Below are 27,409 nucleotides of genomic sequence, written 5' to 3' on the forward strand. Positions count from 1 at the left end.
TATTCCACGAAGCGTCGTCGAAGGTTGTAACGGTGGCTGTCGGTCGTCTGTTGATTCTTGATACGGAGACGCGCAATTTGTCGGGCTTCTTCGGCGCGTTGAAGGTACTCGCTAACATTGAGGTTTTCTTCGTCGGTGACGTTGGGTAACATGGCATCGAGCGTCGTTGCCGGGCTCCTTCCGTAGACCAATTTGTATGGAGATATCTGCGTCGTCTTCTGCACCGCCGTGTTGTATGCGAAGGTCACATACGGAATAATGGCGTCCCACGTCTTGTGTTCGACATCGACGTACATTGACAGTATGTCGGCGATCGTCTTGTTAAGCCGCTCGGTGAGGCCGTTGGTCTGTGGGTGGTACGCTGTCGTCCAGCGGTGGTTTGTTTGGCTGTATGCCAAGATCGCTTGAGTTAAGTCGGCAGTGAATGCCGTTCCTCTGTCGGTGATAAGGACCTCCGGGGCGCCGTGACGTAGGACGATATTTTCGACGAAGAACTTAGCTACCTCGGATGCACTGCCTTTTGGCAGGGCTTTCGTCTCGGCGTAGCAGGTGAGGTAGTCGGTAGCTACCACGATCCACTTGTTTCCGAAAGTCGACGTCGGGAACGGCCCCAGTAGGTCCATACCTATCTGCTGGAAAGGTCGGCAAGATGAATCAATTGGCTGCAGAAGTCCCGCTGGCCTTGTCAGCGGTGTCTTGCGTCGCTGACAGTCCCGGCATGTCCTCACATAACGAGTGACGTCGGTGGTAAGACGTGGCCAGTAGTACCTTTCTTGTATCCTCGCGAGCGTGCGAGAAACACCGAGGTGCCCTGCCGTCGGATCGTCGTGCAGGGCCTGCAGCAGTTCTGGTCGCAGAGCTGAAGGCACCACAAGGAGGTACTTAGCTCGAAGCGGTGAAAAGTTTTTCTTTTGTAGAAGACCGTTTCGTAGAAAGAACGACGCAAGTGCGAGCTTGAATACCTTTGGGACTTCGGCGGTCCTGCCTTCGAGGTATTCTATTAGGACCTTAAGTTCCGGGTCGGCTCGCTGTCGTTCAGCGAAGTCATCGGTAGTTATCGTTCCCAAGAAGTACTCGTCATCCGGGTCATCGGGTAGCGGTTGGTCGACAGGCGCACGAGAGAGACAGTCGGCGTCAGAGTGTTTTTTGCCGGACTTGTAAATGACAGTAATGTCATACTCTTGAAGTCTCAAGCTCCATCGTGCGAGGCGACCTGAAGGGTCCTTCAAGGTGGCTAGCCAACACAAGGCGTGGTGGTCGCTCACAACTTTGAAGGGCCTGCCGTAGAGGTAGGGGCGAAATTTCGACCTAGCCCAGATGATGGCGAGGCACTCCTTTTCTGTTGTGGAATAATTTGCTTCTGCATTGGATAGCGATCGGCTGGCGCAACTAATAAACCTTTCAAGTCCGTCAGCCCTCTGCACAAGAACGGCGCCAAGACCTACGCTGCTTGCGTCAGTATGAATTTCTGTCTCGGCAAATTCGTCGAAATGGGCAAGTAATCGAGGCGTCTGGAGGCGATGTTTAAGCACCTGGAAAGCGTGTTCCTGTGGCGTTTCCCACTTGAACTCCACGTCGACCTTGGTAAGGTTAGTGAGAGGATCGGCGATGCGGGCGAAGTTTTTCACGAACCGCCTATAATAGGCGCACAGGCCCAGAAATCGGCACACGGCCTTCTTGTCAGTGGGCGGCGGGAAGTCGGCGATGGCGGCTGTTTTCCGTGGATTGGGACGAACTACAGACTTGCTGATAACGTGTCCCAGAAACAAGAGCTCCTCATACGCAAATCTGCACTTTTCTGGCTTCAGTGTGAGTCCGAACGTCTTGACGGCTTCAAGTACAGCTTCAAGGCGCCAAAGATGCTCGTCAAAACTCGAGAAAAACACGACGACGTCGTCCAAGTACACAAGGCAAGTCTGCCACTTCAATCCTGCCAGTACTGTATCTATAATGCTTTGAAAAGTTGCAGGCGCTGAGCAAAGGCTGAAGGGCCTCACCTTAAACTCGAAGAGGCCGTCCGGTGTTATAAACGCCGTCTTCTCTCGGTCTCTTTCGTCGACTTCGATTTGCCACTATCCAGTCTTGAGGTCCATTGACGAAAAGTACATGGCGTTATGGAGCCGATCAAGTGCGTCGTCTATTCGTGGGAGAGGATACACGTCCTTTCTTGTGATTTTGTTCAGGCGGCGATAATTGACGCAGAAACGTAGGGTCCCATTCTTTTTCTTCACTAACACCAAGGGGGATGCCCATGGACTCTTGGACGGCTGGATAATGTCATCCCGCAGCATTTCATCAACTTGTCTCTTCATGGCCTCACGTTCTCGCGTCGAAACCCTGTACGGACTCTGACGGAGTGGTCTGGCATTTTCTTCGGTTATGATGCGATGTTTCGTGATTGGGGTCTGCCGAACTTTCGATGACGACGAAAAGCAATTTTCGTATTGCAGGAGCAGGGCCTTGAGCTGTTCTTGCTTATCGTTCGGTAGTCTGGGATTGACATCGAAAGCTATAGGAGGGGCTTGGTTCCTCTGAGCAGTTTCCGCAGAATTGGCGAGGGCGAAAGCACTGGTGGCTTCGACAATTTCTTCGATGTATGCGACCGTTGTTCCTTTGTTCACATGTTTGTACTCATTGCTGAAATTCGTGAGCATTACCATTGTTTTGCCTCCCCGCAGCTCTGCTATTCCTCTTGCGACGCAAATATTTCGGGTGACCAACAGATGCTGACTGCCTTTAACGACGCCTTCCAAGTCAGGTGATTTAGGAGCGCCGACTGAAATAATGACGCTTGAGCGAGGCGGAATCGTGACTTGTTCTTCCAGCACATTCAAGGCATGGTGTCCTGACGGCGTGCGCGGTGGTAGTGCTTCTTCTGTGGATAACGTTATCGCCTTTGTTTTTAGGTTGATGACAGCACCATTGAAACATAAGAAGTCCATGCCAAGGATGACATCTCTCGAGCAACGCTGTAGGACTATGAAGTCTGTAGGATAAATACGGCCGTTAATGGTGACTCTCGCTGTGCAGATTCCTGCAGGCGTTACAAGATGACCTCCGGCTGTGCAGATTTCAGGGCCTTTCCAAGCTGTCCTAACTTTCTTTAACTTGGCGGCGAACGACCCACTAATGACAGAATAGTCGGCTCCAGTATCGACGAGAGCGGTCACACTGTGGCCGTCAATAAGAACGTCGATGTCGCTAGTTCGCCGTCTCGCATTACAGTTAGGGCGTGGCGTCGGGTCACGGCTGCGTCGGCTTGATCCCCTGCTTCCATGTTGCGTCGTCAGGCCACCTCCGGTAAGTGAGCTTTCGCCGTCAGGGCTTTGCCTGGTTGGCATTGTGTTCGGAAAGCTCCGTCGCGGCGTCGTCGTCGTCGGAGGATCTTCGGTAGTTCGTCGCACAGCAACCGCACCTCCACCGGTTGCTGCCCTTAGTTTCCCGGATACGGGCTAGGAGACCGGCCCCGCGTTGGGCCGGAGTACTGCCGGGGGTGTGGTGCCAAGCGGCGGCTGGGCGACGGCGAACGGGAAGGACTTCGGGGTGTCCATTGAGTTCCTGTCAGGTAGTCGGCGATGTCACGTGGCCGTTCCCTTGGCTGCGGACGTGGTGCATCGACGGCGAAACCACGCAGTCCCATCTGTCGGTACTGGCAACGGCGATAAGTGTGCCCGGCCTCGCCGCAGTGGTAGCACAGTGGGCGGTGGTCAGGGGTGCGCCAAACGTAAGTTTTCCTCGGCGTACTGCGCTGGCCCGCTGGTGAACGGTAGGTCGTCGGTGGGGGTGGTGGCGGCGGTGGTGTCCGGCGACGGAAGTGCAACGGGGCGGCGTTTTGGCGTGGACGGGGAGGAGCGTTGTGGCGCACTGCAGCGGCGTAGCTCATAGTTTCTGGCTCGGGCAGCGGTGTTTGGGAAATTCGAAGTGATTGCCGAACTTCTTCTTGCACAATGTCGGCGATCGAATCCACTTGAGGGTGCGCCAAAGGCAACAGTTTGCGCAGCTCTTTCCGCACGATCGCTCGGATCGTTTCACGCAGGTTTTTGGAGTCACTGGTTTGAGCAGCAGCGCATTATGGAGTCAGGCGACGATTATACTGTCTGGTGCGCATGTCAAGGGTTTTTTCGATGGTGGTCGCCTCGGATACAAATTCTTGGACGGTGTTCGGTGGATTCCTCATTAGTCCCGCGAAGAGCTCCTGTTTTACCCCTCGCATGAGGAAACGAAATTTCTTCTCCTCAGGCATGTCTGGGTCAGCGTGACGAAATAGGCGGGTCATCTCCTCTGTGAAAATTCGAACCTTCTCATTTGGTAGCTTAACCCGGGTCTCTAGTTGAGCAGCGGCCCTTTCTTTGCGAGCGACGCTCGTGAACTTTTGTAGAAATGCGCCGCAGAAGACATCCCACGATCGGAGCGTGGACTCACGATTCTCTAGCCAGGTCCTTGCGGTGTCTTCCAGGTAGAAGTACACACGACGGAGCTTTTCTTCGTTGTCCCAGTGGTTGAGGGCGGCCACACGGTCGTATGTTTCTAGCCAGGACTCCGGGTCTTCGAACGATGACCCATGGAAAATTGGTGGTTCCCTGGGTTGATGCATGACCATCGTGGGCTGGGATGCGGCGGTTGTCATTGTCGCTGCAGTCGCGGTCATGGCCTTGGTCTTCCGCGCCTTGTCTTCTAGAATCCCGTACTCCGGTGGTAGCCCTTGCTGTCGGCGGCTTGTTCGCTGCTCCTGGTTGGCGTCGGTGTCTTCTCCGCGACGTGGGCTGGGTTCACGGCTTGACGGGGGCATCCGGTACATGAACGAAGCAGCACCTCCACCAGATGTCACGGGGTCGTGACGTGGCCGAAGACAGGAGACTTCGTGTTGGGATTTAACTGTTTATTTGGGCGAACCTGTGCCCGGTAAACGGAAAGTCCAATTACAGCAGCAGTCTCGCACAGATAGATGTCTCGGACTGATAGCGGCGAACGGAGCGTCGGCCTTCGATCAACAACTGACAAGCGGCGAAGCGCGTCGGCATTTATATTCTTGCCGTCGAATGTTCTAGCGTTATCGCTGGCGGTGGCGTAGGTTCCAGAACAATCTGTACCGTTCGCACAGTGGGCGTGATCTTATCGAAATGATCTACTACAGTCGGGAACCTTCTAGAAAACTGCTGGCGCGGTTTGCGCTGAGAATCGTGTGGTGTTTTGGGACGATAACAAAAACGTGGGAAATGAAACGTGGCAATATATATATATATATATATATATATATATATATATAAATATATTGCCGCGACAGGTTGGCCACGTTCAAGTAGCCGCCGCCATCATCATGGCAAGAGCACCAGCAAGACCCGGCTGGCATGCGTCACGCGTTCGTGCGCTCCAACAACGAGGAAGAGGAAGTTAGTTGACTCTGTGCCTCTCGGCTACTTGGACTCGACGACCATAGTCATAAGACTTGTGGGCACAAGTTCGCCCTAATAAAGTTGCTTGTTTTTTTGGCCTATCTGCCTCAGCATCGCTACATTTCTGGTGGAGTTGCTGGGTTATGAATCAAAGCCCCGCGAGCTCAAGACAGCGTAGCCCCGACGACCAGCGAATCAACCCCGTGGAAGTGACTCCTGTACACCAGAGAGCAAGTCGCCGTCTTCGAGGTGACTCACCTGAGTTCGGTCCTCTTCACTCCACACCAAGGGGAATTCAAACTATGGATGCCACCACTATGACTACCCAGGTAACACCGGCACAAGTGTTCATAAGCCAACCGCACCAGCCGCCAGTATTCCACGGCGACTCGTACGAGGATGTTGAAGATTGGCTGGACCTGTTCGAGAGAGTGGCGCGCTTGAATGGTTGGGACGAAAGAGAGAAGCTCCGTCGCGTATACTTCGCCCTGGACGACTTCGCAAAGACATGGTTTGAGAACCATGAAACCTCGTTGTCTACCTGGGAGGTATTTCGACGACAAGCAGTGGCTACGTTCGCGAACGTAGACCGAAAGGAAAAAGCGGAAGCTGCTCTTCAATCCAGGAACCAGCTCACAAACGAGACTGCTGCCATGTACATCGAGGACATGGTCCGTCTGTTCAAGCGTGCGGATCACAACATGGCTGAAGATAAAAAGGTGCGCCATCTAATGCGCGGAGTGAAGCAAGAGCTGTTCGCCGTTCTCGTCCGCAACCCTCCAAGCACTGTTGCTGAGTTTTATTTGGAAGCGACGGCCATCGAAAAAACACTAGAACAGCGCGCTCGGCAGTACAACCGCAATGTTAACTGCGCATCTGCACAGCTATTCTCTGGAGGCGTGCGAAACGACGTTGAAGCCCTGCGAGAGCTCATTAGATCAGTTATTCGGGAAGAACTGAGCAGACTGCAAATGCCCCAGACTTCAACTGCACTATCTGTTACAGACGTTGTTCGTGACGAACTAAGGCAGGTCATGCGAGAACCAGAGCGTGAGCTGCAGCCAGTTCGACCTATCCGAACGTACTCTGAAGTTCTCCGACAACCAACGGTACACAGCAATGCAGCAGTTGCGATGGCGACGACTCCTGTCCCATCTACAGCACGCAGCGTACCTCGTCCACGGGAACCAACGGCTACCTATCTGCCCCCAGGAGCACGTAGCACGCATCGCTAAGCGGAGCCTAGGCCCAGAAAAAGTGACGTCTGGCGTGATCACGAGCGCAGGCCTCATTTGTTTCCATTGTGGCGAAGCGGGTCATTTGTACAGATTCTGCCCTTACCGACAGGCTGGATTAAGAGGCTTCCCGTCGTATGCACCGTGCCCTCGAAACGGCGAACGACCAGCGGAAATTGAGGAGTACTTGTCTACGCGCCAGAACTCGCCACCTCTACGCCAACGTCGGTCACGGTCACCATCGCCTATGCGCTACCGGTCATCCAGCCCACGTGCACCTTCAAGGCAGCCTGGTCATCGCTCTCTAAGTCCACTCCCGGAAAACTGAAGCAAGCGACCTGTGGAGGTGAGGCCGCTGATAACATCAATTACGAAGATCCTCCAATATGGCTTGAGGGCGACGACGGTGTATTTCCGGTAAATGGGTGCAACCACGAAAGCGTTACTTCAGATTTGCGGTTGAGAATAGAACGATGGGAGCTGAATGCCTTAGTCGACACCGGTGCTGATTATTCAGTGATAAGTCACAAGATGGTGAAGAAGCTAAACAAAGTTGTGACACAGTGGAGTGGATCGCAGATACGCACGGCAGGTGGTCACATTATTACGCCCCTTGGCAGATGCACCGCAAGACTTGAAATACAGGGCTTTATTTACGTTGCCGATTTCATTGTGCTACCAGAATGTTCAAGAGACCTCATTATAGGAATGGATTTTTTGCGAGCTAATGGCGCCGTAATTAACCTGCGTAGGTCCAGCGTGTCGTTTTCGACTGAACGAGCTATACCTGTAGAGGAATCTGAGGGATGCCTAACTGCTCTACGCGTTGTTCATGATGACGTAACTGTGCCACCACGCTGCAGCATAATGGTGCTCGTAGAGAATGACGCATCTTACAACCGCGAAGGCATAGCGGATACAAATGTAGGGCTGTTTTTGAAAAAAGGTGTCTGCGTAGCTCGGGGTCTTGTTCACTTGACGAATGGCCGTGCAGATGTCCTACTTACGAGTTTCTCCAATGAACTTCAACACATCGCTCAAGGCACGGCTATTGCCTATTTACACGACTTCTATATGGCGACAGAACTATGCAGCTTAACCGCGTCAACCACTCGACCAGTGGCCTGCAACATCGACACGTCCGTGACCGTCAACCAGAGCCTTCCGGACATTCAAAAGAAACAGATTTACGCCTTAGTAAAAGAATTCTCTGATTGCTTTTCAATTGCCTCGAAGGTCCAGCGCACGTCAATTACGAAACACAGAATTATAACGCAAGACGACACGAGGCCTATATGCCAGCATCTATATCGAGTGTCACAGAAAGAACGGGAAATGATTAAGAAGCAAGTGGAGGAAATGCTTTCGGATGATGTCATCCAGCCTTCAAATAGTCCATGGGCGTCCCCCGTAGTGCTCGTTAAGAAGAAAGACAACACGCTTAGATTCTGTGTCGACTACCGAAAACTCAACAGTGTAACTAAACGAGATGTATACCCCTTGCCACGTATTGACGATACACTAGATCGGCTGCGATCCGCAAAGTTTTTCTCCTCCTTGGATCTGAAAAGCGGATATTGGCAAATAGAGGTAGATGAGCGGGACCGTGAAAAAACGGCATTCGTAACACCAGATGGCCTCTACGAATTCAAAGCGCTTCCATTCGGCCTCTGTTCCGCGCCAGCGACGTTCCAGCGAATGATGGACACTGTCCTCGCCGGATTGAAATGGCAGTCATGCCTGGTGTATTTGGATGACGTGGTGGTATTCTCTGCAACGTTTGACAAACATCTAGAGCGACTGCGCCTTGTATTACAAGCCATCCGGTCAGCAAAGTTGACAATCAAACCCGAAAAATTCCACTTCTTCTTCGAAGAGCTGAGATTCCTTGGACATGTCATTAGTTCTGATGGTGTTCGTTCAGATCCAGAAAAGACAGCCGCTGTTCAGAGGTTCCCTACACCCAAAGACAAAAAGTCAGTGCGCCGATTTTTGGGTTTATATGCCTACTATAGGCGATTTGTGGAAAACTTTTCAACGATTGCGGAACCTCTTACAAAACTAACGAAAGACGATGTGCCCTTCACATGGAAAAATGAACAACAGAAAGCTTTTGATGAATTAAGGAAACGGCTACAGGGTTCACCAATACTTGCCCATTTTGATGAGACAGCCGACACTGAAGTCCACACCGATGCCAGCAATGTCGGCCTCGGCGCCATCCTGGTCCAGTGGCAAAATGGTCAAGAGAAAGTGTTAGCCTATGCCAGCCGCAAACTCTCAAAAGCTGAGGCAAACTACTCTGCTACTGAAAAAGAGTGCCTCGCAGTCATCTGGGCAATAAATAAGTTTCGACCCTACCTTTATGGTAGACCGTTCAGAGCTGTCAGTGACCACCATGCTCTATGCTGGCTAGCAAATCTCAAGGATCCGTCAGGTCGACTAGCCAGATGGAGCCTTAGGCTGCAGGAGTATGACATTACGGTCGTATACAAATCTGGAAGGAAACACAGTGATGCCGACTGCTTGTCACGCTCTCCCGTCGATCCAAGTGTACCTGAAGAGGAAGACTTCCCGTTTCTAGGCGTTGTCGACACATCCGAAATCGCTCAACAACAACGAGATGACCCGGATTTGCTGGCGCTTATACAACACCTGCAGGCTCTCGACGTTCAAGTACCTCGCATAATCTCCAGAGGGCTCTCCACGTTCTGCCTTCGAGGAAGTGTCCTTTACAGGAGGAACTTTGAACCTAATGGCGAAACGTTTTTACTAGTCGTGCCCACAGCCATGCGACAGGAAATTCTGCATGCATGCCACGATGAGCCAACGTCCGGCCACATGGGTGTGAGCCGAACATTCGCCAGGATTCGCCTGAAGTACTATTGGCCTAAGTTGCTCGCATCAGTGCAGCGCTACGTGAAAACGTGTCGTCGATGTCAACGGCGCAAAACTCCAGCCGTAAAACCAGCCGGCCTTCTCCATCCACTAGACCCTCCGGATGCCCCATTCCAACAAGTTGGCATGGACTTCCTAGGACCTTTCCCGACATCATGTGCAGGCAAGAAATGGATTGTCGTAGCTACAGACTATCTGACCCGTTATGCTGAGACTGACTCTCTGTACAGTGCGACAGCTGCCGAAGTCGCCAAGTTCTTTGTGAACAACATAGTGCTCAGACATGGTGCGCCCATCGTCGTTATTACGGATCGCGGCACAGCATTTACTGCAGACCTTATGCAATGTCTGATGCGCATGACAAATACCGATCACAGAAGAACAACGGCGTATCACCCTCAGTCAAATGGCTTAACCGAACGCCTCAACAGAACTCTGACCGACATGCTATCAATGTATGTCGATGTTGAACATAAACAGTGGGATGAAATATTACCCTACGTAACATTCGCATACAATACAGCCGTTCAAGAAACAACCCACGTTGCCCCTTTCGAACTAGTATTCGGCCGAAGAGTGACCACCCCACTGGATGCCATGTTACCACTACAGGACGAAAACAGCTATCCACCTGACTTAGATGACTTCTTGCAACGAGCCGAAGAAGCACGACAAATGGCAAGATACCGATTACGCCGTCAACAGCGCGTCGACTCTAGTCGGTACAACAAGCGACGCAGTGAGGCACTTTATCTCCCGGTGACAAAGTGTGGATATGGATCCCAGTGCGCCGCCGCGGACTCTCTGAAAAGCTTCTTTGTCGATACTTCGGCCCTTATGAAGTACTCAACCATATCAGCGACGTCACTTATGAAGTCAGATCCGCGGGACGCGTGAGCTCAAGACGCCGCAATACCATGGAAGTGGTACACGTAGTCCGCATGAAGCTCTATCATGACAGATCGTCGGAAAACGAGTGAGAGGGCGCATGTATCATTTTACTCTCTCAAGCATCGGCACGATGCGTCTGAGGGGGGGGATAATGCCGCGACAGGTTGGCCACGTTCAAGTAGCCGCCGCAATCATCATGGCAAGAGCACCAGCAAGACCCGGCTGGCATGCGTCGCGCGTTCGTGCGCTCCAACAACGAGGAAGAGGAAGTTAGTTGACTCTGTGCCTCTCGGCTACTTGGACTCGACGACCATAGTCATTAGACTTGTGGGCACAAGTTCGCCCTAATAAAGTTGCTTGTTTTTTTGGCCTATCTGCCTCAGCATCGCTACAATATATGTGAGCCTAACTAGAGAAGAAGGTTATTACTCGATTCGTGGGGCATACAGAGAGCAGCCCTTAACGTCAACCGCTCTCGGAACCCTTCCCCCAGTGTATACACACGGACTGTGCTCCACGGCAAACAGAAAGAGAGAGGGGGGGGGGGTCATTAGTCAACCCGCGAGTGCTTTGAAGACAGCTGCTGTTACGTAGCTCCGCAGTGACCACTGAGGAAGGAACTAAGTCAGTTTCGAAACGTCGGGTTTTTTCAAAACTTTTGGTTGGAGTCTAAATCATCTCCCAGTTTCATACCCAACCACACAGACTTCTGTCGAATGTTTACATTCAAGCACTGTAGATGGAGAAAGCGCGAGGAGAAACACCTGTGTCACCGATAGGTAGTGCCATAGGCGGTGTGGTGGGCGGACAGGGAGCTCTCATGGGCGAAGAGATATCGGGCGGCCATGCTCCAACACATACCTGTCGCTGAGGACTTCGATTCCTTGCGAGGAAGTTTTTTTGTGACAAATTCAATAATGAGGTCTTGTGCACTTCATTTGTGGATGTTTCTACAAATGCATACACCATCGTACAATCCTTGGCAGGCCAATTGATCTTCTTTATTTAGTACAGTTCAGTGCAAAGCGTTTTCTCAATTGTCAGGAGGCAATATATTTCTGTGCATTTGAAGCATGTTAACGAGTGGAATTTCGTGAATGAATACATTAGGGCTGGTATTTTTTTATGCATGGCAGGCACATAACTCATGCCCGTCCAATGCTTTGTGCCAGAGTTATCAATAGCGGAGGCTAGTTATTGCATAAATTTTTGACGCTGTATCAGTCTTTTAAACAAAAGTGGAGAAATTAGAATAAAACATATACTATGTGGAACTAGCTCGAACATGTACAAGTCAAGCAACATCTGAATTCCTCATATTCGTAGAAAATAGGGCTCACTGAATTCTACCTAGCTTACGAGGCTCTCTTACCTTGATGTTGGTCTTCGCTCGGGTACGTGGTGAGCCAGGAAACTATAGCAAATAAACACGACCAATGAGATGGTTTCATGTTCGGCAATATAATCCTAATTACTGCAGTCGATCGCAATCACCTTGTCGCCGAGACTTGCCATGTTCCGGGTGACCTTGGGGCGGGTTATTCTTGCTCCATCTATGTCGCTTGTGGCAGAACGGGGTTGTGGGAACGGTGGCCTCTACAGCAAAGCAACGAGGGTTAAGCTGTACCGTACATTGCTTTCGACGCCTACAAGCGTTGATTTAGTGTCACGGGTTTTACCTTCTTGGCCAAGTTCAAAGGCGTCAGCGCGGTCGGGGGCCTCGATAAACCTCCTTGAAATATCTAGCCGATTGTGCCTTCTTCTTTCCTATGACCAGGCCTCAGCATGGGTAAAAAATGGCTTCTTCTTCTTGTTTTAGTTGATCTGTTGGTCGTGGCGCCTACCCACTGTTTGGGATTGGCCAAGTGTTGAGTGGTTTTATATAACGATGTGCAATTTTAACAAAGTGAAGGTTATATATTAGTAATAATACAGGTAGCCTAGGAAATTGTGGTGTTTGATCTGATGCCTATATTGAATAAAAGAAAAAGATTTATTTTTACCTTTGGCCACTAATTTGATATTTTGTACGTATATATTGTTGTAGACACATTAGGAGAATAATACAGAAATATTATTCAACTGATGAGTTTCATTATTACAGTGCCTGACAGCCGCGCTATTCTCGCACTGGAGAACCCAGAAATGGAGGATCGAAATGGCAAGAGGACAGGCACAGATAAATCCATACCACTAAGACGTAAAGGTATTTATATAGGTGTTTTTTGTATTGTAGTAAACCACCTGCAGATTAAAAATAAGTGACTCAAGGTTTCCAGTTCACCACAGAACGCGCACAGTGGCGAAGGTGCCTGAGCAGACCTGTGTTCGTAGAAATATATGTTCTGTACCCTACAGCGCAGCTTGTTTCTCCCGGCTTCCTCTTCTTTTTGAATGCGCGCCGTTTACAAGCGATTCCTTTGTGGCATTGCAACGCTGAATAGCTAGTATGCACATCGATTATGACTGGTCGTAAAAATATATCTTGCATGAAAATGATCCGCTTTCAATATGTGGTCCACACTTGTACTGACCGACTACACAGTGATAAAATGTGCGGGTCAGTTATTTTCATGATAACATTAGTTGTTTTCAGCACTACCCCGGTCCCTTATCCCTACAACAAAACGGCACACGAAATGTGGACGTATTATAGCGAAACTTTATTGGCAGTCCTGAGGTGCACTGCTCAGCGCACAGCGGGCTGCTCTCGCCTTAGGACAGCCAGGTCAAGCCCGACTGTCGCATCGTGGGCCCCTTGGACGCGTTCCACAATTGAACCCAGGCATCCGAGGCTTCCAATAATGGATAGTCACTTGCCTTCGTTGATTTGGTGTGATAGTTTTAGTTGGCTTTTCCCTCCATATTACCGGCTGTATGACGGAACGTTGTGCCTGTTAGGCACTCGGTAGTTTTGCCTGTAAAAAAGGAAGGTAACACGGCCAGTAAATACGTGAAAGCCTTGACGCCAGTTTGTGAAGCAGAACTCAAGCAGCTTCACTCTAGTGGGGCCAAGTTTGAAAAAAAGCGCTCAGCTGGTTCACCTGCTTTCTATTTTTTTTCAATTTTGTTATTTGCTTGCTTATTCCTTTTCTTTGCCTTTATGTAGTTTCTTCTTCTATTTAAATTATTTTCTTTCTCTTTATTCATATATCTCTCTCGCTGCTTCTGGTCTTTTTCTTTCTTTCTTTTCATCTATTTCTTTGTCTGTTGCTTTTATGCTCTCGCTTTCTTTCTATACCGCGCTTCGATCTCTCCTTTAATCATGTCTCTCCTCCACACCCTAGCATGTCTCCTCTGCACCTTCACTTTCCTTTCTGACCCCTTTGCTGTAGTATACAATGCGAGCCTATGTCCTGCTTACTTGCCTCGTTAAACGATGGGAACTCACCACACTCGCCTGCGGATCGCGCGTTCTGGGCTTCGACTCTCGTTTTGCAAAGAAACTTACCTTGCCTAGAATTTTTCACTTTCTACTTCTTTCTATCTCTTTCTTTCTCCCCCTTTGATTATATTTCTCGCACGTTTTTGTGCTTGATCTCTCGGCCACCACGTGTATTTTATCCCTAGCCAGACAAACAAGCAGACGTGTCTTGGAAGCAACACAGAGAAAGGAGAGGACGTCTGCTTTCTCTGCACACGTCCTATTAAAGACATCGATTGGGCTTTTGATTCTATGTGCAGAAAGATGACCTTGCTGAAAGTAGCTTGGCAAAATCGTTGTCGTGAGTGGCATAGAGAGCATCTCTAGAGCGCGCGAAGTTGTCACTGCCTAAAGCACTTTCTGAACATACCCAGACCGGTCTTCACTCATTTGTGATGTGCCTGTGCCATTGCCGTTTCATTATTGAGCACATGGCTGGTGCTGCACAGCATCTAACACGAGTAAAGAGGGGTGCTTGAATCAGATACACTGCTTTACATGGCGAGACACCATGAGATGAAGCCTTTAGTGAGTGAAAATTGCACAGTAGCAACAGTTGTCTGGAATCTCACCGGGAGATGGTGCTTGAGTCCGTGACGCGTGCTGAAGTAGATTCTCGTCTTCAAGCCATCTCTACTTTTGTAGGTTCAAACAGGGTAATCGCGAAGAAAAGAGAAAAGACGCGCTAAATAAAGCACGCTACGAATTGTTGCCATTCCACTCATATTTCTCAGATTCAAAAAATTCTCGTAGAAGTCGACCCCTATTTGATGAATACGTCATTTAACAGTAATCTTGTTCTATAAAAGGAATCAACAACATAAAGACAGTATTTTCTTGTAAAGAACAATTCAAGTGTTGAAGCGTCATCTCTTTCGAACCAGCCTCGCTTGATTCGCAGAGTTCATTCGCCGAAACTCACTTTTTCCAGAATCTCAGTTGAAAACGGCCCAAGTAAAACAAGCAAGGTCATGACACATTGATGAGGCAAGCTCAGCAAGATTTAAAACTTTTTTACGTTATTAGCCCGTAGAGCCAAGATGCATTGTTTCCCTGCGTCATCTCAATGCTACCGGTGTTTCACGTCATGAATCTTGAGCGCACAAATAAATCAAATAGAAATGTTGTGAACAGAAGTTATGCAATCAAAGTTTTCAAGAAGCAAACGCAAATACGCTTAACGACAAGGAATACTCACCGAATCCGCATTCTATAGTTAGAGTGCATGTTTACAAGTTTACGAACACATTTTGTGTGTGTCGCTGTAGTGAACTCGGTGTGCGACTTCAAACTTGGCGCACGAAGATAGTAATTTAAATACCATTGTTGCCACACTACCAGCGCACACGATGTGCCTGTAGGGTTCTTCTGAACACGTTGCTCAATTTACTATACGATCTCTTTTTTCTCCAAATTCTTCTCCAGCTTAGCTGCGGTGGTCTAGTGGCTAAGGTACTCGGTCACTGTCCCTCAGGTTGCGGGATCGAATCCTGGCGGTGGCGGCTGCATTTTCGATGGAGGCGAAAACGCTGTAGGCTCGTATGCGCACATTTGGGTGGACGTTAAAGAACTCCAGGTGGTCAAATTCCCGGAGCCCTCCACTACGGCCTCTCTCATTATCATGCGGTGGTTGTGGGATAATAAACCCCACATATCTACATAAATTCTTCTCCACTGTAAAGGAAAAACAACTGAAGTGGACGCTACAATACAACACCGATATATTTTATCACTCATGATCTGAAAGAAATTTTAAAGTGTGGCCATTGACAGGTTAAAGTATTCGTAATGCCACATCATTTCAGTTCATGCGCAAACAACCAAGCACTGAAATTCCACACAATACGAACGTTCGTATACGAGTTACTTCAGCCTTATATATACTTTGGCAGCATAGTTGGTCTGAACTTACAATGATATTTAACGCATAACTACACCAAAAGGCAGAAGAGAGGACAGAGCACTTCGCCTTGTCTTCTGTCTTGTAGTGCCGTCTTGCGCTAAAAAGTAGTACCATGGGTTACTACAGCCTCGGTGCCAAGAAGCGATAATATTTCGTCAATTATTATGGATGCCAACACATCAGTTGTCCGCATATACGTCGCTCTATGCATATACACCACTGGACTAATGATTTCCGTGATTTTCAAGATATTACTAAATTTTGCATGGTAGGCGCAGCCGTAAAAGCTATTTTTCTTCTGTGCAATGTTTGTGAATCTCCTACTATGTGGTTTAACAGCTGTGTCTATCCAGTGGTATCGCTTTTTGTTGCGTCCATTTCTTGCTTCTTCAATTATAGCTGCAGCGTGAAACTGTATAGATGTAATTAAGTTATATTGAACTAGTTACTTTTACCTTCTCATGTGTAGGAGTACATTTCAGCATTGATTTCGTTTCTGCAGTCAGAAGTTTTCTTCTTTTTCTAAGTTTGTATTCTGCAATCAATGTACTTCGCAATATTTCATCTAAGATTTCACTATTTTTAATGTATCACATTGTATATCTACCCTATCTCTGACTATGCAGATGCAATTTACGGTTTATTAGCGAAACAAAATGGACAATAGTTTTCTAGCTGAGATACATGCGTGCTTACTTGAACGTGCAATGCAATCACAGGATCCTCCCAAGAATGGTCCACGGTAATGTTGAGCTTGCCGTCAGGTCCCACAACGAATGACCTTCCTGTGCAGCCCGATGAGGTCATAATACCAGATATGACGTCGCAGTATCTTCCCGGGGGCAAAGAAGTTTGAAGAACTGCATCCAAGCGGAAGTCCTCGTTGTTTATGGCGACGAAAGTAGCATTTCCGCGACCGAACGCGATTGCATGATAGCCGTTGTCCCACCAGTTAGTGACAGACGAGAAGCCTGCCACGTTGTGCAGCTCGACGAGGTTGTAGATCTGTCTCCACCTGGATCATAATGAAATCGCTATTAAGTACACAACATATAAGCACTATGCACTTCATATAGTGATGGCAAAAATTTATTTCTTCAGATGGCAGCCGAGGATGTTTCCATGTTAGATATGGCCATCTCCGTGTGAGATATGGTCAAGCTTAGTCCACATTTTCCTGTTTGTGGTGGCGTCATCCCATACGTTGCCGTCGACAATTGCACCGGCATTTTCCATTATCAATATCGCCTGCAGTATATGACCCACTATAGTTCCCATTGTCGCTCCCCTTCAGGTGAACATTCTGATAGGTTGTACATAATTTTTTCCGACAAGACAAAACATAAACACAAGTCTATGGTTGGGCAATCTGGATTGATTGATTATTATGTGGGGTTTAACGTCCCAAAACCACCATATGATTATGAGAGACGGCATTGCGGAGGGTTCCGAAGTGTCGACCACCTGGGGTTCTTTAACGTGCACCCAAATCTGAGCACACGGGCCTACAGCATTTCCGCCTCCATCGGAAATGCAGCCGCCGCAGCCAGCATTCAAACCCGTGACCTGCAGGTCAGCAGCCGAGTACCTTAGCCACTAGACCTCCGCGGCGGGGCAGGGAAAGGGGGCAATCTGGATGTCTCGCCGCCACGTTCATCGCAGTAAACAAAGCCTGTGTAAGCTTTTCCGACTCAGCACATTTCCTTTCCCTCCCCTGTACCTCGTCAATGAAAAGCATGCAATGCCTTCGGAACTGAGAGTTCAAAAGTAATTTCTTTTATTTCAGTGCTACAACGAATTCCGAATCGACACTGACTTTAATCTCTGCAGTCCCAATGTATTTCCTTACAGTTCTTACACGGGAATAATTTCATACGTCACTTTCCCGTAGAAATTTGTAGGTTAACGGTGAACGAATTTGTAAGAGAAGACACAGTAGCAGCCGACTGTATGTGTAGCGCCTTTCCTGTTTTGATGTTGCTTTTGCGGCCGCTATACACCACGTTAAGAGCATACGGGATGTTTCTGGCAGCACCGCTTTGTTTACCAGCTCATCTACTCCACTATCATTTGATTCTCTCACTTGCTATTCTTTTTCATTTGTTCGTTGACAAAACAACGTTCTTGTTTCCTGCATTCTTAACATTTGAGCGATAACAGCTACTGGGTTGCCTTCACAATGCCTCAAAATTCGACCTATTTGATGGAATCACCAAATGTAGTATGCGCATCGCTTTCTCTCATTTTGCCTTCCACGCTTCGTGAACGCCCAGCATGTTGTCTAATTATTTGTATGAACTGCATTGCGTTTTGCATGCGTTAAACAGTACAGAACAATTCTGCTGGCGCTAGCACAGAGATGAACTTGTTAGCGTGAACGCAAGCAGATCACGTTCATGAAGCTTTCCTTTTTCCATGTTGGTGCAAAATCATTGTGCCGGCATTATTACGAGTGCATAATACTCTATACAGTTCTAAAGAAGGCAACCTACCTCCAATCCGCATCTTATTCTTCAGGTAAAAGAAAGATTATTTAAGATCTTGATAACTGTTTTGTTGGCAACCTCTTCTACTACGTCGTTTCTATCTGCATAGCTTGCACAAGATTTTAGTGCGTTATTAATTAAAAGTTCAACAACGTAGCATTTTGACGCACAGAGTGCACTAAAATATCCCAGCATGGAGGAATTGGGTACCAGTCCTGTGAATGTAACATTGGCTCCGCGTGACAATCAATCTTCAATAAATGCATGCAGGCTAGATATTAAACAAATCTATTGTTTCCTTGGCTGCAGCTGAAATTGAAGAGAACACCATTTGTCCCAACGGCACTCAAAACATCGATTTGGTAAGTACTACTCACGACAAGAATGCGTGCACAACATAAAGGCACAAGTTTGACTGGGCCGATACACGTACCGCGATTCTATGAACCCAGCTCCAACCGGTGACGTGTGCAAAGGTGTCATTGTGAGACTGAGAGTGAGGAGGAGGAGGAGGAGGAGGAAAGAAGGTGACAAGGCGTTGCATAGTCATGTATACTTTAGCAATAGGTGCAAAAAGGAAACTTTGGGTGAGTTATGATGTAAAGGAGAGGGGAAAAAGGAGGAGAGAGTGTAGCTTATAAAATAGCATTATAGAGTAGCATCTACACAGAAATGGGAAAGGAAAGTCTTTTTGTATACAAATGAAAGTACTTCCGCGCAGACAGTGTTTAGAGTAAGCTTGTTATTCAGACGAGTGTGTCCTCTTACCTTTTGAAAAGAGAAGTAAAAGATAACCAAAATGAAATGTAACACAAGCGGTGAAGACAAACAAGTTGAAGGCTGAACGGAGTGGATAGAAGTTGCCCCTTACCCACAAAACCTTACACGTCGACTGACAAACGTTGCGTAAGCATATGAGTGCGTGTCGTACATTCAGCAAAAAATAAAATGGCACAGATTTATCCGGCAATGCACACTGGCCGCAAAGAACAGCAGAGAAGAAAGGAAAAGTTAAGGCAACTTCGCACCAGTAGTACAAAGCTTGGGATAAGTGTGCAGCTGGGGAGCTATGCAGGATGGGCCAAGCTTCTCGGGCAGGCAAGTTTGCTTTGAGCTCGCCCTTCGGCAGCCATGGCATGAAGACATTACGTGATAGCAGCGTTGATAAAAATGGCTACAGAGCTGTTAAGAAAGGCACGAGTTGTCACCACCCTGGTAAAGCCCAACGTCGACCTCTTCCTTATTAGAACTCTCTGATTACAAGCCCCGATTTTGATAGCTTGCTCTTTGTCGTTTACACTATATTCAACGACCTCCGTGCACCAACAGTGAGAACTGACGACGGAGACAACTAATACTCAAGAGTTATAAGAACACACTCTTTGTTTATGATTAAAAGTTCCTTGTCAGTCCTTGTTGAAATATCCGTGTTTCCTCTTGTGCCTGGCCATCCACGATGTTTACGTCGCTTGTTCCGCATTTCCGCCTTTGAACGCATTACCTATGATGAATTTGGGATCTACATAATCGGTTTCTGTTCGCATGAACAACGATGATGTTGACTATTCCACAATCCCGTACTGTAGCCTCCGCTTAACAGTTGTCTTAACTTCTTTTTCTTGGTATTTTTTGCCTCAAAGCACCAGCCTCTTCTATCTGTCTTCATCTGGTCTCTGATTTGTGGCTGTGGTTGGGCATTCCTCGCCTAAATATTATGTCATCTGCATTGCCCTCAACCTTCACGTCTGCAGTTTTCTAGAAGATAATTTCGAGAAATACAGCCACGGCCATGTCTGCGTAGAACACGCGAGCAGCCGCTATTTGCTCTATGGGGCCAAACTTTGAGGCAGTAGCGGGCTTCGACGTAGTCAGCCTGACAACTACGCAGCCCATGCTTCTGATACAGTGCTTTAGAGCCCGAAACTGCCTCCAGGTTTCGCACCGCAAAGCAAAAACCGGCTCCTTGCATGCTCTACCCAGACTTGGCTGCAGCTGTACAAGGTGCTTCCTTCTGTGTCCTCACGGTGTTCCTCCTGTTTTTTTTTTTTCGCTCTATGAAGTGGCCTTAATTATTTTTTCGTCGGGCACGTTGGCGCACGGCAGTGTGGGCGGTATAACAACTGAGTTTGACAACGTCGTCTTGTACGCATCCTTATTATCTCATGAATGGCATTTTGGACTCACAAAGCCTTCCCGCTTTTCGGTCGGAAGAATGCCTACACCCGCGAGCACCGGAGTCGTTGCAGATGTCTTGTCATAAGCTTTAAGAGTACTGCATGTTGACGAGAATTCTGAAGTCGTGGAAAGTGTCTTTGGACTTCGAGGTTGCTATTCGGTGTTGATCTTCGATAAGGAATTCAGTCTCTCTGCTTCCAGATTGTCGCTCTATTTCTCCTGAGGTGGACTCATCTAGCGCGTGGGCGATAATATCGCTATTCGGTGCGTAATAGCTGGATGGCGGGGACTCCGACGGAGAGAGCTAGTTCTTTTTTGTGTTTCTATTCTCATGCGTTGTTTCATTAAAGGCGAAGCGTTTCTTGGTTTATTTTGGCGACGTATCTATCTATTTATCTATCTATCTATCTATCTATCTATCTATCTATCTAGCCTCCTACGACTTTCAGCTGTCTTAGCCATTTCAATTATTGTATCGATACCAAACTTGGTATGCAATAACATGAATGTATATCGTGTATAAGTAACTACTCATACCATGAAAGTCATGATATAAATGTCGTGAATGTCATGATTTTCATTTCAATGTCTTGCTGCTCTTGCGCTTGTTTCGTTCACATGACATGTTGCAGAACTGGTATGGTATGGCATCACTGCATGGCTAACAAGTGGCAGGCCCTAACGTGGAAATCATGGCATGCCTGTCATGTAATACCATATTAATCATGACTACGCTATACGCTCATGGTGCGATCACGGTCGTTTCGCTTGCTTCACATATGCCAAATTTGGTATTACGCCACGTGCATGAATGACAAAGGTATGCGACTGGTGCAGACATGATAATCATGAGATGCGTGTCATGTAAGAACATGACTACTTGCCACACTCAAGGTGCCAATACACTTAGATGTGATTTGGCGCGTGTTCGTTTCGGGGCGTCATGCCGGCAATGCCACGCCAGGCGCCGTGTGCGCCGCGCTGCGGTGCTTTGGCGCATGCACGTTTAGGCGCCCGGTGTCTCTCTGTCAAGAAGAGAGGCCGACGCAGTGCTGTCTGGGTAACGTCATCGGCGAGAAACGCCGCATGTCGCATTTGGCGCTGGTTGACGCCGTTCCGCGCCGACGGACGCTGGTCGCGCCTGGCTTCAGACTACGTAGTGCTCGCGTTTTGCTAGCGTAGCGTCACTGTACCCGTGGGCTCGTGTCAACGTTACATCTGAGAATATTGGGCACTTCATGATGCGCTGGCGGCCGTTTCACTAACTTAACATATATCAAATTTCGTGTTACGTGACGTCAATGGATGACGAAAGTGTAGGACAGGTCCAAACATGATAATCATGATATGCTTGTCATGTAAAACATAACTACATGCTACGCTAATACGGCGGTCGTGGCCGTTTTGCTAACTCAGCATATATAAAAGTTGGTATTGCGTGACGTAAATAGACAACGAAGGTAAGTGGCATTTTCAAACATGGTCATCATGACATGCGCGCCATGCAAATCTTGGCTACATGCATGCTACGCTCATAGCACGCTCGCGGCCGTTTCATTAGCTCAACATATACAGAATTTGCTATCTGGTGACGTGAATAGATGACAAAAATAAATGGCACGTCCAAACATGATAACCGCAACGTGGAAGTAATGCACGGCATAATTTACATCCGCCTTGTAAGGTTGTGCTGATTTTGAAGTGACATCACAATCTTTCTATTCGTTCTTCGCATATCATCGATTCTCACTGCACGTGGGATCTGCAAACTTTGTTTGCACGTGAGCTTGTGAAGCTTTCAATGCATCTTCGATCTTATACTCCACTCTCGCCCTTGCTAGAACGGTCTTATGCTCATAAACCTCGGCTTGCTTTATCTCTGCTTCTAAATGATCAATGTACACCGTGTTTTCAATCTTCTTAACAATTCCTCTGCGAAGCTCGTGCTGTCCGGTCGAAATTCGGCAGATATTGCGCAACTCACGTATTGGTGGAAACGTGAGAAATCACTGGCTTGCCACGTCACGAGGCGAAGTCGGAGTCAACGCACACAACAGCAACAAAGATCTGCTCAACGAAGATACGGGCATCGTCAAGTTGTCATGCTTCGCCATTTGGGTCGCTGGTACGACTAGGCCTCGCACATCAGCTTTACCCACGGTGGTTTCACAAAAGTACACTAGGCTACGGACGCAGCCAAAGTATGTGAAATTTATTCCGTCTCACATCCAACGGCCCTTCCTTCCGAGCCTCACGGCACCAAAATGTTGAAGAAAGGACGAGCCCCCATCCCCATGGTGAAGCCAATCGTCAACCTCTTGTTCTGATCTCAACCCCCAACGATGATGGCGTCGCTCGTCATCGTTTAGACAATATTGAACAGACATAATATAGACAGCATGTAAACTGAAATCGTCCTTTCTACTGGTATGTCAAAAGGCAAAGGAACTCGCACTTCCGCTTTGGTGTAGGCCGTGCTTTATCACAGGTATATACGGTCACGCGCTCGTGACACTTAACGAAGGCGGCAGTCGGTGTTTTCAAGACAAGTTTGTATTTAATTTAACCTGCGCCCTGAAACAAAAGGTGACTCTGCAGGCAATACGTGTTGTAGACTGTTAGCGGTGAACAAAGCGTTGGATGTCGACAATATGATCATCACTGGGACGCGCCGTCTTTGATACATCACGCTCCGAGCTTTCCAACCTTATCCCTGGTGGTCGCGCAAGCTGGAATAAGCTTGCATTCTGTGCGAAATTGTAACAATCAAGTGCGTAGTAAAACAAATTAGGAAGAAGGTGTGAGGAAGGCACCTTTTAGCTTTTGGCAGGGTCACCCCCTTGAAAGGGTCCTTTTTCGCTCTCTATGCCATGGTAAAAATATTTCGCAGGTTGGATTGGGTGGGGCACGAGTTTGGGCGCTGCCCTATAGGGTACGCCCACGGCTGCAATCGCGAAGCTTCTTGAAGGCCAACTCCAGCGATTTTTTATGTTCGTGGATCTAAATGAAATTATCTGGGTACGTTACTTTCCACATTTTCGTCATTTCAGTCAAATTACATGCTTGAGATATGCGCCGATTGTTCGCAAATGAATTTTCAAGATAGCCTCAAAACACTCACCTGCCTTGCCAGAATTATTGGCAACACTGTCAGTGGGACGTCATGTTTGGCATTGCGACTGGGTCAACGGAAGTGACCCAGTCAATAGCATCGCTAACTTTGGCCGCTACAGCCTTTACTGTACATTCACTGTGTGTTTACAAGGCGACGGTGGCGGCGTTTGGCACGGAAGAGCTTCCTTCCTTCCTCTGTGGTGTTTGCCTGCTCTGCTCGGCACGCTCGCCTTTGAATCACTGCCTGCTCTTCCCGCTTTTCACTATCTTCATATTCCGCGCCGTGGGAACAACTATACGACCACCGGTTCTTACCAAATAGTACGCCATACGTAGCAATTCACTCGGTGACGTTTCGAATTTGGTATTGCGCATTTTTGCTTATTAAAATTATTTTCGAGTTTGCTGAGCACCTCGGCTATCGGGCTCATGACAACATTGCCTCAAGCACAAAGAGACACAATAATCCTGACATGGTCAAAGTGTCGCTGGAGTTGGCCTTCAAACAGTACACCATGCTCTGGACCTAGCATGGCTAACAGTCTTTGCAGGTCGAAACTCGTGGCACTACGAGCATTACCTGTGCTCACATATCCATCCGCCTCCACAGGTGTTGTCGCTGCGTCGAACTACGTGTCGTATGTTCCACGCAGCATCAGACGGCGGTCCAAACCAGGCATTCTGGTCAACACCACTGCGGAAGTCGCGGGGCCAGTGGTAGCTGCTCATAACGCGAGGCAGTCCGTACGGCCAAGCTAGCATGAAAGCGATGGCCATCTTGTACAGTCGGGGTTCGAAGAACGTCAATATATCCGCGCCGCCAGCTCCGTGACCCCGCTGGTTATCATGGTTGTCCACGAAAGTGAGAGCGTCTCCACCCGGAAGGAAGCCCCAACCCTCGCCAAAGTTTCGAAGGTACTTGAGGAGCTGGTTTGGTCTTTTCCTCAGCACGTCTCCTTCAAAAAAGCAAAAATAAAGTATGTTACAATCACTAATATATTACTAATGTCCTACGTAAGGTATTTCACTACTTAGGTCACAACTTCTGCAAAACGAACTTATATTTGACTAGGATATGTACTTTGCTTTACATAAAATACATTACGAATCGCGGGACAAAAGGAGCGTGCAGAAGCTTTAGCGTCATATGGAGAGGTAAAACATATCCACACATAAACAGAAGTATGTTACAGGTTGGAACCGCTTTTAAATAGACATGGTTCTCCTCTGATCATCATGACATTGAGCACAATCCACTAGACACTGAGCGAACCTCCCCCCCCTCTGCTTTTTTTTCGGTGTGCGGTATATAGTGCAACTGCTGTATAATTTAGGCACAATATAGAGCACAGTGCCCGTATGTGAATGCATCCTGCAGCCGGTGGTGCCTCATACAAATGTCGCCGTTGGTTTACGGGAGCTATCGGCTGACAGCAACATACCATGCAGCAGCCGCTGTAAGCTCCTATGATATTGAGGATGGACCTCTGTATGAAGAGAAAGCAAGTGGCAACGTCACGCGAGCCCTCCCATCTCTTTTCGTTGCACACTACTGCAACGTTTGAGCGTGTTGTTCACAAGAGCGTCTGCTTTGCGCTGAATTCGTTCTTTCGCCGAGCATGGAGGGTGGCTCAATGCCCTTTAAAACTGACAGGCGAGCCGCATGCAGCCCGCGGCCCATACATGACTGTCTTTGTCTCCTATTTAATTTATGAGTTTGTGACCGCTCGTAAAATATTTATACGCGTTTGCATTAAAATGAACTCTCCATCGAATGAATACCCATTTAACGAACATTTCATACTAACAAACTTTTTAAAATCCCTAGTGGTTTTCGCATGCATTATTCGCAAAATGTTTCAGTAAAAGAACTTTCTGAATTGCAAATATTTAAGTTGAATGCAACTATCTGCAGACCTAGGCCTATTTTTGAGATGAATTTACTGAAATTTTGCGTTCTCCAGTAGTGGCGCAGCCGATCAACGGCGCCCCCCAATCACCCATGCGTCGGCGGCGCTTCTACATCGCTCGTGCATACCGTGCCGCCGTGGCAAAGCTGCCATGTGGCTGGTGAAAGCACAGCCGCGCTAAACTGCACCTGCGCGCTCGTTTTTTAGAATAGAGTTAATATACTTCTTACGCCTTTCACAACGGGTGTAGTACATGCCTCTTGCCGCTGCTTTGAGTGACTGCTGCTACCCTGATCCTCCTCCGCCACTCCGTGCAGCGTGCGCAACGCCTGCACATGACTTGTGGCACACTTCTTCACTTTCCATGGGTTAAAAAACAAGTGAAAAACAAGGAAAGATAGTCCTCGAAAACAGTACGCGTGGAGTCAGGAAAAAGTTTTCTGCCGTGTGCTCTGGGCAGGAGATGCAAGGTCATGGTCACAGCGCCTATACCGCCGATGACTGGCGAAACTACTCAGAAACTTGGCCATTTCTTTCGCGACGGGTAAGAAGGCCATAAATAAAGAAGCGTGCGCAGGTGTAGTCTAGGCTGGCCGTGGTGAAAACTAGGCACGCGTGCTTCAATCGCATGTGCGGAACTATGAGATATAGAATTTTTTTTTCGGAGTTTATCCTGAACGTAAAGAAGCAGAGGGTGACGAACAAGATGTATTTGCTGAGGCATGTTAAAATCCTACATCTATAGCCGAGGCTAAACTATAGTAGAAAGCTCTGAAATTTTGTGATACGGCAATGAGCTCTGCCAGAGGGAGTGCATTGAAAGCAGACAAGCCCTTTCTGTAACAGCGAGGACACTGAAGTGTATTCACTGCCAAGTGAGAGACCATCTGATGACTTTATACAACTTGTGACGAGCCGAAAGGTGAAGAGACGTAACACCAGGGCCTCTGCATGATGGAATGAAGGAGTGCCGCACAAGCCAGGGACTAACGTCATCATTTTCGTTCCTGTTGACCCTCACGGCAGCATGAAACGCCTCAACAAGCAATCTGTTTCGGTGCTGCTGAATGGGCTGTTGCTAGGTGAAACCATGGATATCCGATTGAACCTTCACAAGTACGTCATGGCGATTGGTGTTTTGCACACGACTTCACTGAACACACTACGAAACTTCACAGATCATGATGAAATTAACCTCTGTCCTACATTCCAGGGGGCTCCAACGTCGTCACCGGCGTAATCTACGACGTTGACGCTGCGATTTCAAGCTCCGACTTGTGTGGCCTCATCAAACCAGCTAGCGAAGCTACCATCATCGCCAAGGTTGCTCGAAAACAGATTTCAAGGCCGGCTCCAAACCTTCCTGTGTAAAGGGGGGCAAATTCCGACATTCGGCAAGACCATTTGTGCCTAAACCACTGCAACTCCACAACTGCATGAAACAAAGTCCCATCAGAACCATATGCGAAAACACGTGAGTATTTTTTAACTGCGCTAAAGCTCATTGCCTCGACCTGTAAAGGCCATGCCCTGAAGTGTTCCAGTTGTGATGAGCCCCACGAAGCCTTCTTAAAGTAGTGCTCAAAGAAGAAACAAATGGCGAGAGACCTTGCATCACATTGCGAGCCTGCAGAAACCATCAGAAAGTGGCCACGTCGGCGACAACGACGCCACAGTTCATTCAAGACAAACATTGCCTCTGCGTCTATAGCACCCCTTGTACGCCCTTCTTCACTGACTGCCGTGTCAGCCCGACCCTTCACGACCGGTGTGAATTCTGATTGGCCTATACTTTCGAAACCACAGTCCCGCGGACGGGTGACAGCTGGTGTAAACGACAACACCGAGGAAGGCATGGGCCCATCTTACGCAGCTTCGCCTTCGTTGCTGAAGTCGCAGCGACGTGCCGAGTCACAGTGCACATCGGTATAACAGCGAACACTGACCCCCGTATCCACAAACGCTCCTCGACTCGACCCT

General features: G+C 48.3%; 2 protein-coding genes across 5 annotated transcripts in view; one reads left to right on the forward strand and one right to left on the reverse strand.

The window, feature by feature from the left end:
* The window catches only part of LOC142761650 (uncharacterized), a 272,706-nt gene that overhangs the window by 25,888 nt on the left and 219,409 nt on the right, over positions 1–27,409 (forward strand). For 3 of the 4 annotated variants that reach the window (XM_075884019.1, XM_075884015.1, XM_075884017.1), the window contains exons 2-3: positions 12,522–12,623; positions 18,540–18,592. The exons of the other annotated variant lie outside the window; for it this stretch is intronic. The gene's annotated coding sequence lies outside the window, so the exon portion shown is untranslated. The remainder of the gene's footprint in view (positions 1–12,521; positions 12,624–18,539; positions 18,593–27,409) is intronic. 4 annotated transcript variants of the gene reach the window in all.
* LOC119185812 (pancreatic alpha-amylase) overlaps positions 13,060–27,409 on the reverse strand; it is a 40,189-nt gene continuing 25,839 nt past the window's right edge. Inside the window, exons 5-7 of the mRNA XM_075884014.1 lie at positions 24,100–24,475; positions 16,441–16,759; positions 13,060–13,335 (exon numbers count right to left, since the gene is read on the reverse strand). Coding sequence (XP_075740129.1) covers positions 13,315–13,335; positions 16,441–16,759; positions 24,100–24,475 — 716 coding nt within the window. The 3' untranslated portion in view covers positions 13,060–13,314. The remainder of the gene's footprint in view (positions 13,336–16,440; positions 16,760–24,099; positions 24,476–27,409) is intronic.

The sequence above is a fragment of the Rhipicephalus microplus genome, unplaced genomic scaffold (assembly GCF_043290135.1).
Source record: "Rhipicephalus microplus isolate Deutch F79 unplaced genomic scaffold, USDA_Rmic scaffold_23, whole genome shotgun sequence".
NCBI classification, from domain to species: domain Eukaryota; kingdom Metazoa; phylum Arthropoda; class Arachnida; order Ixodida; family Ixodidae; genus Rhipicephalus; species Rhipicephalus microplus.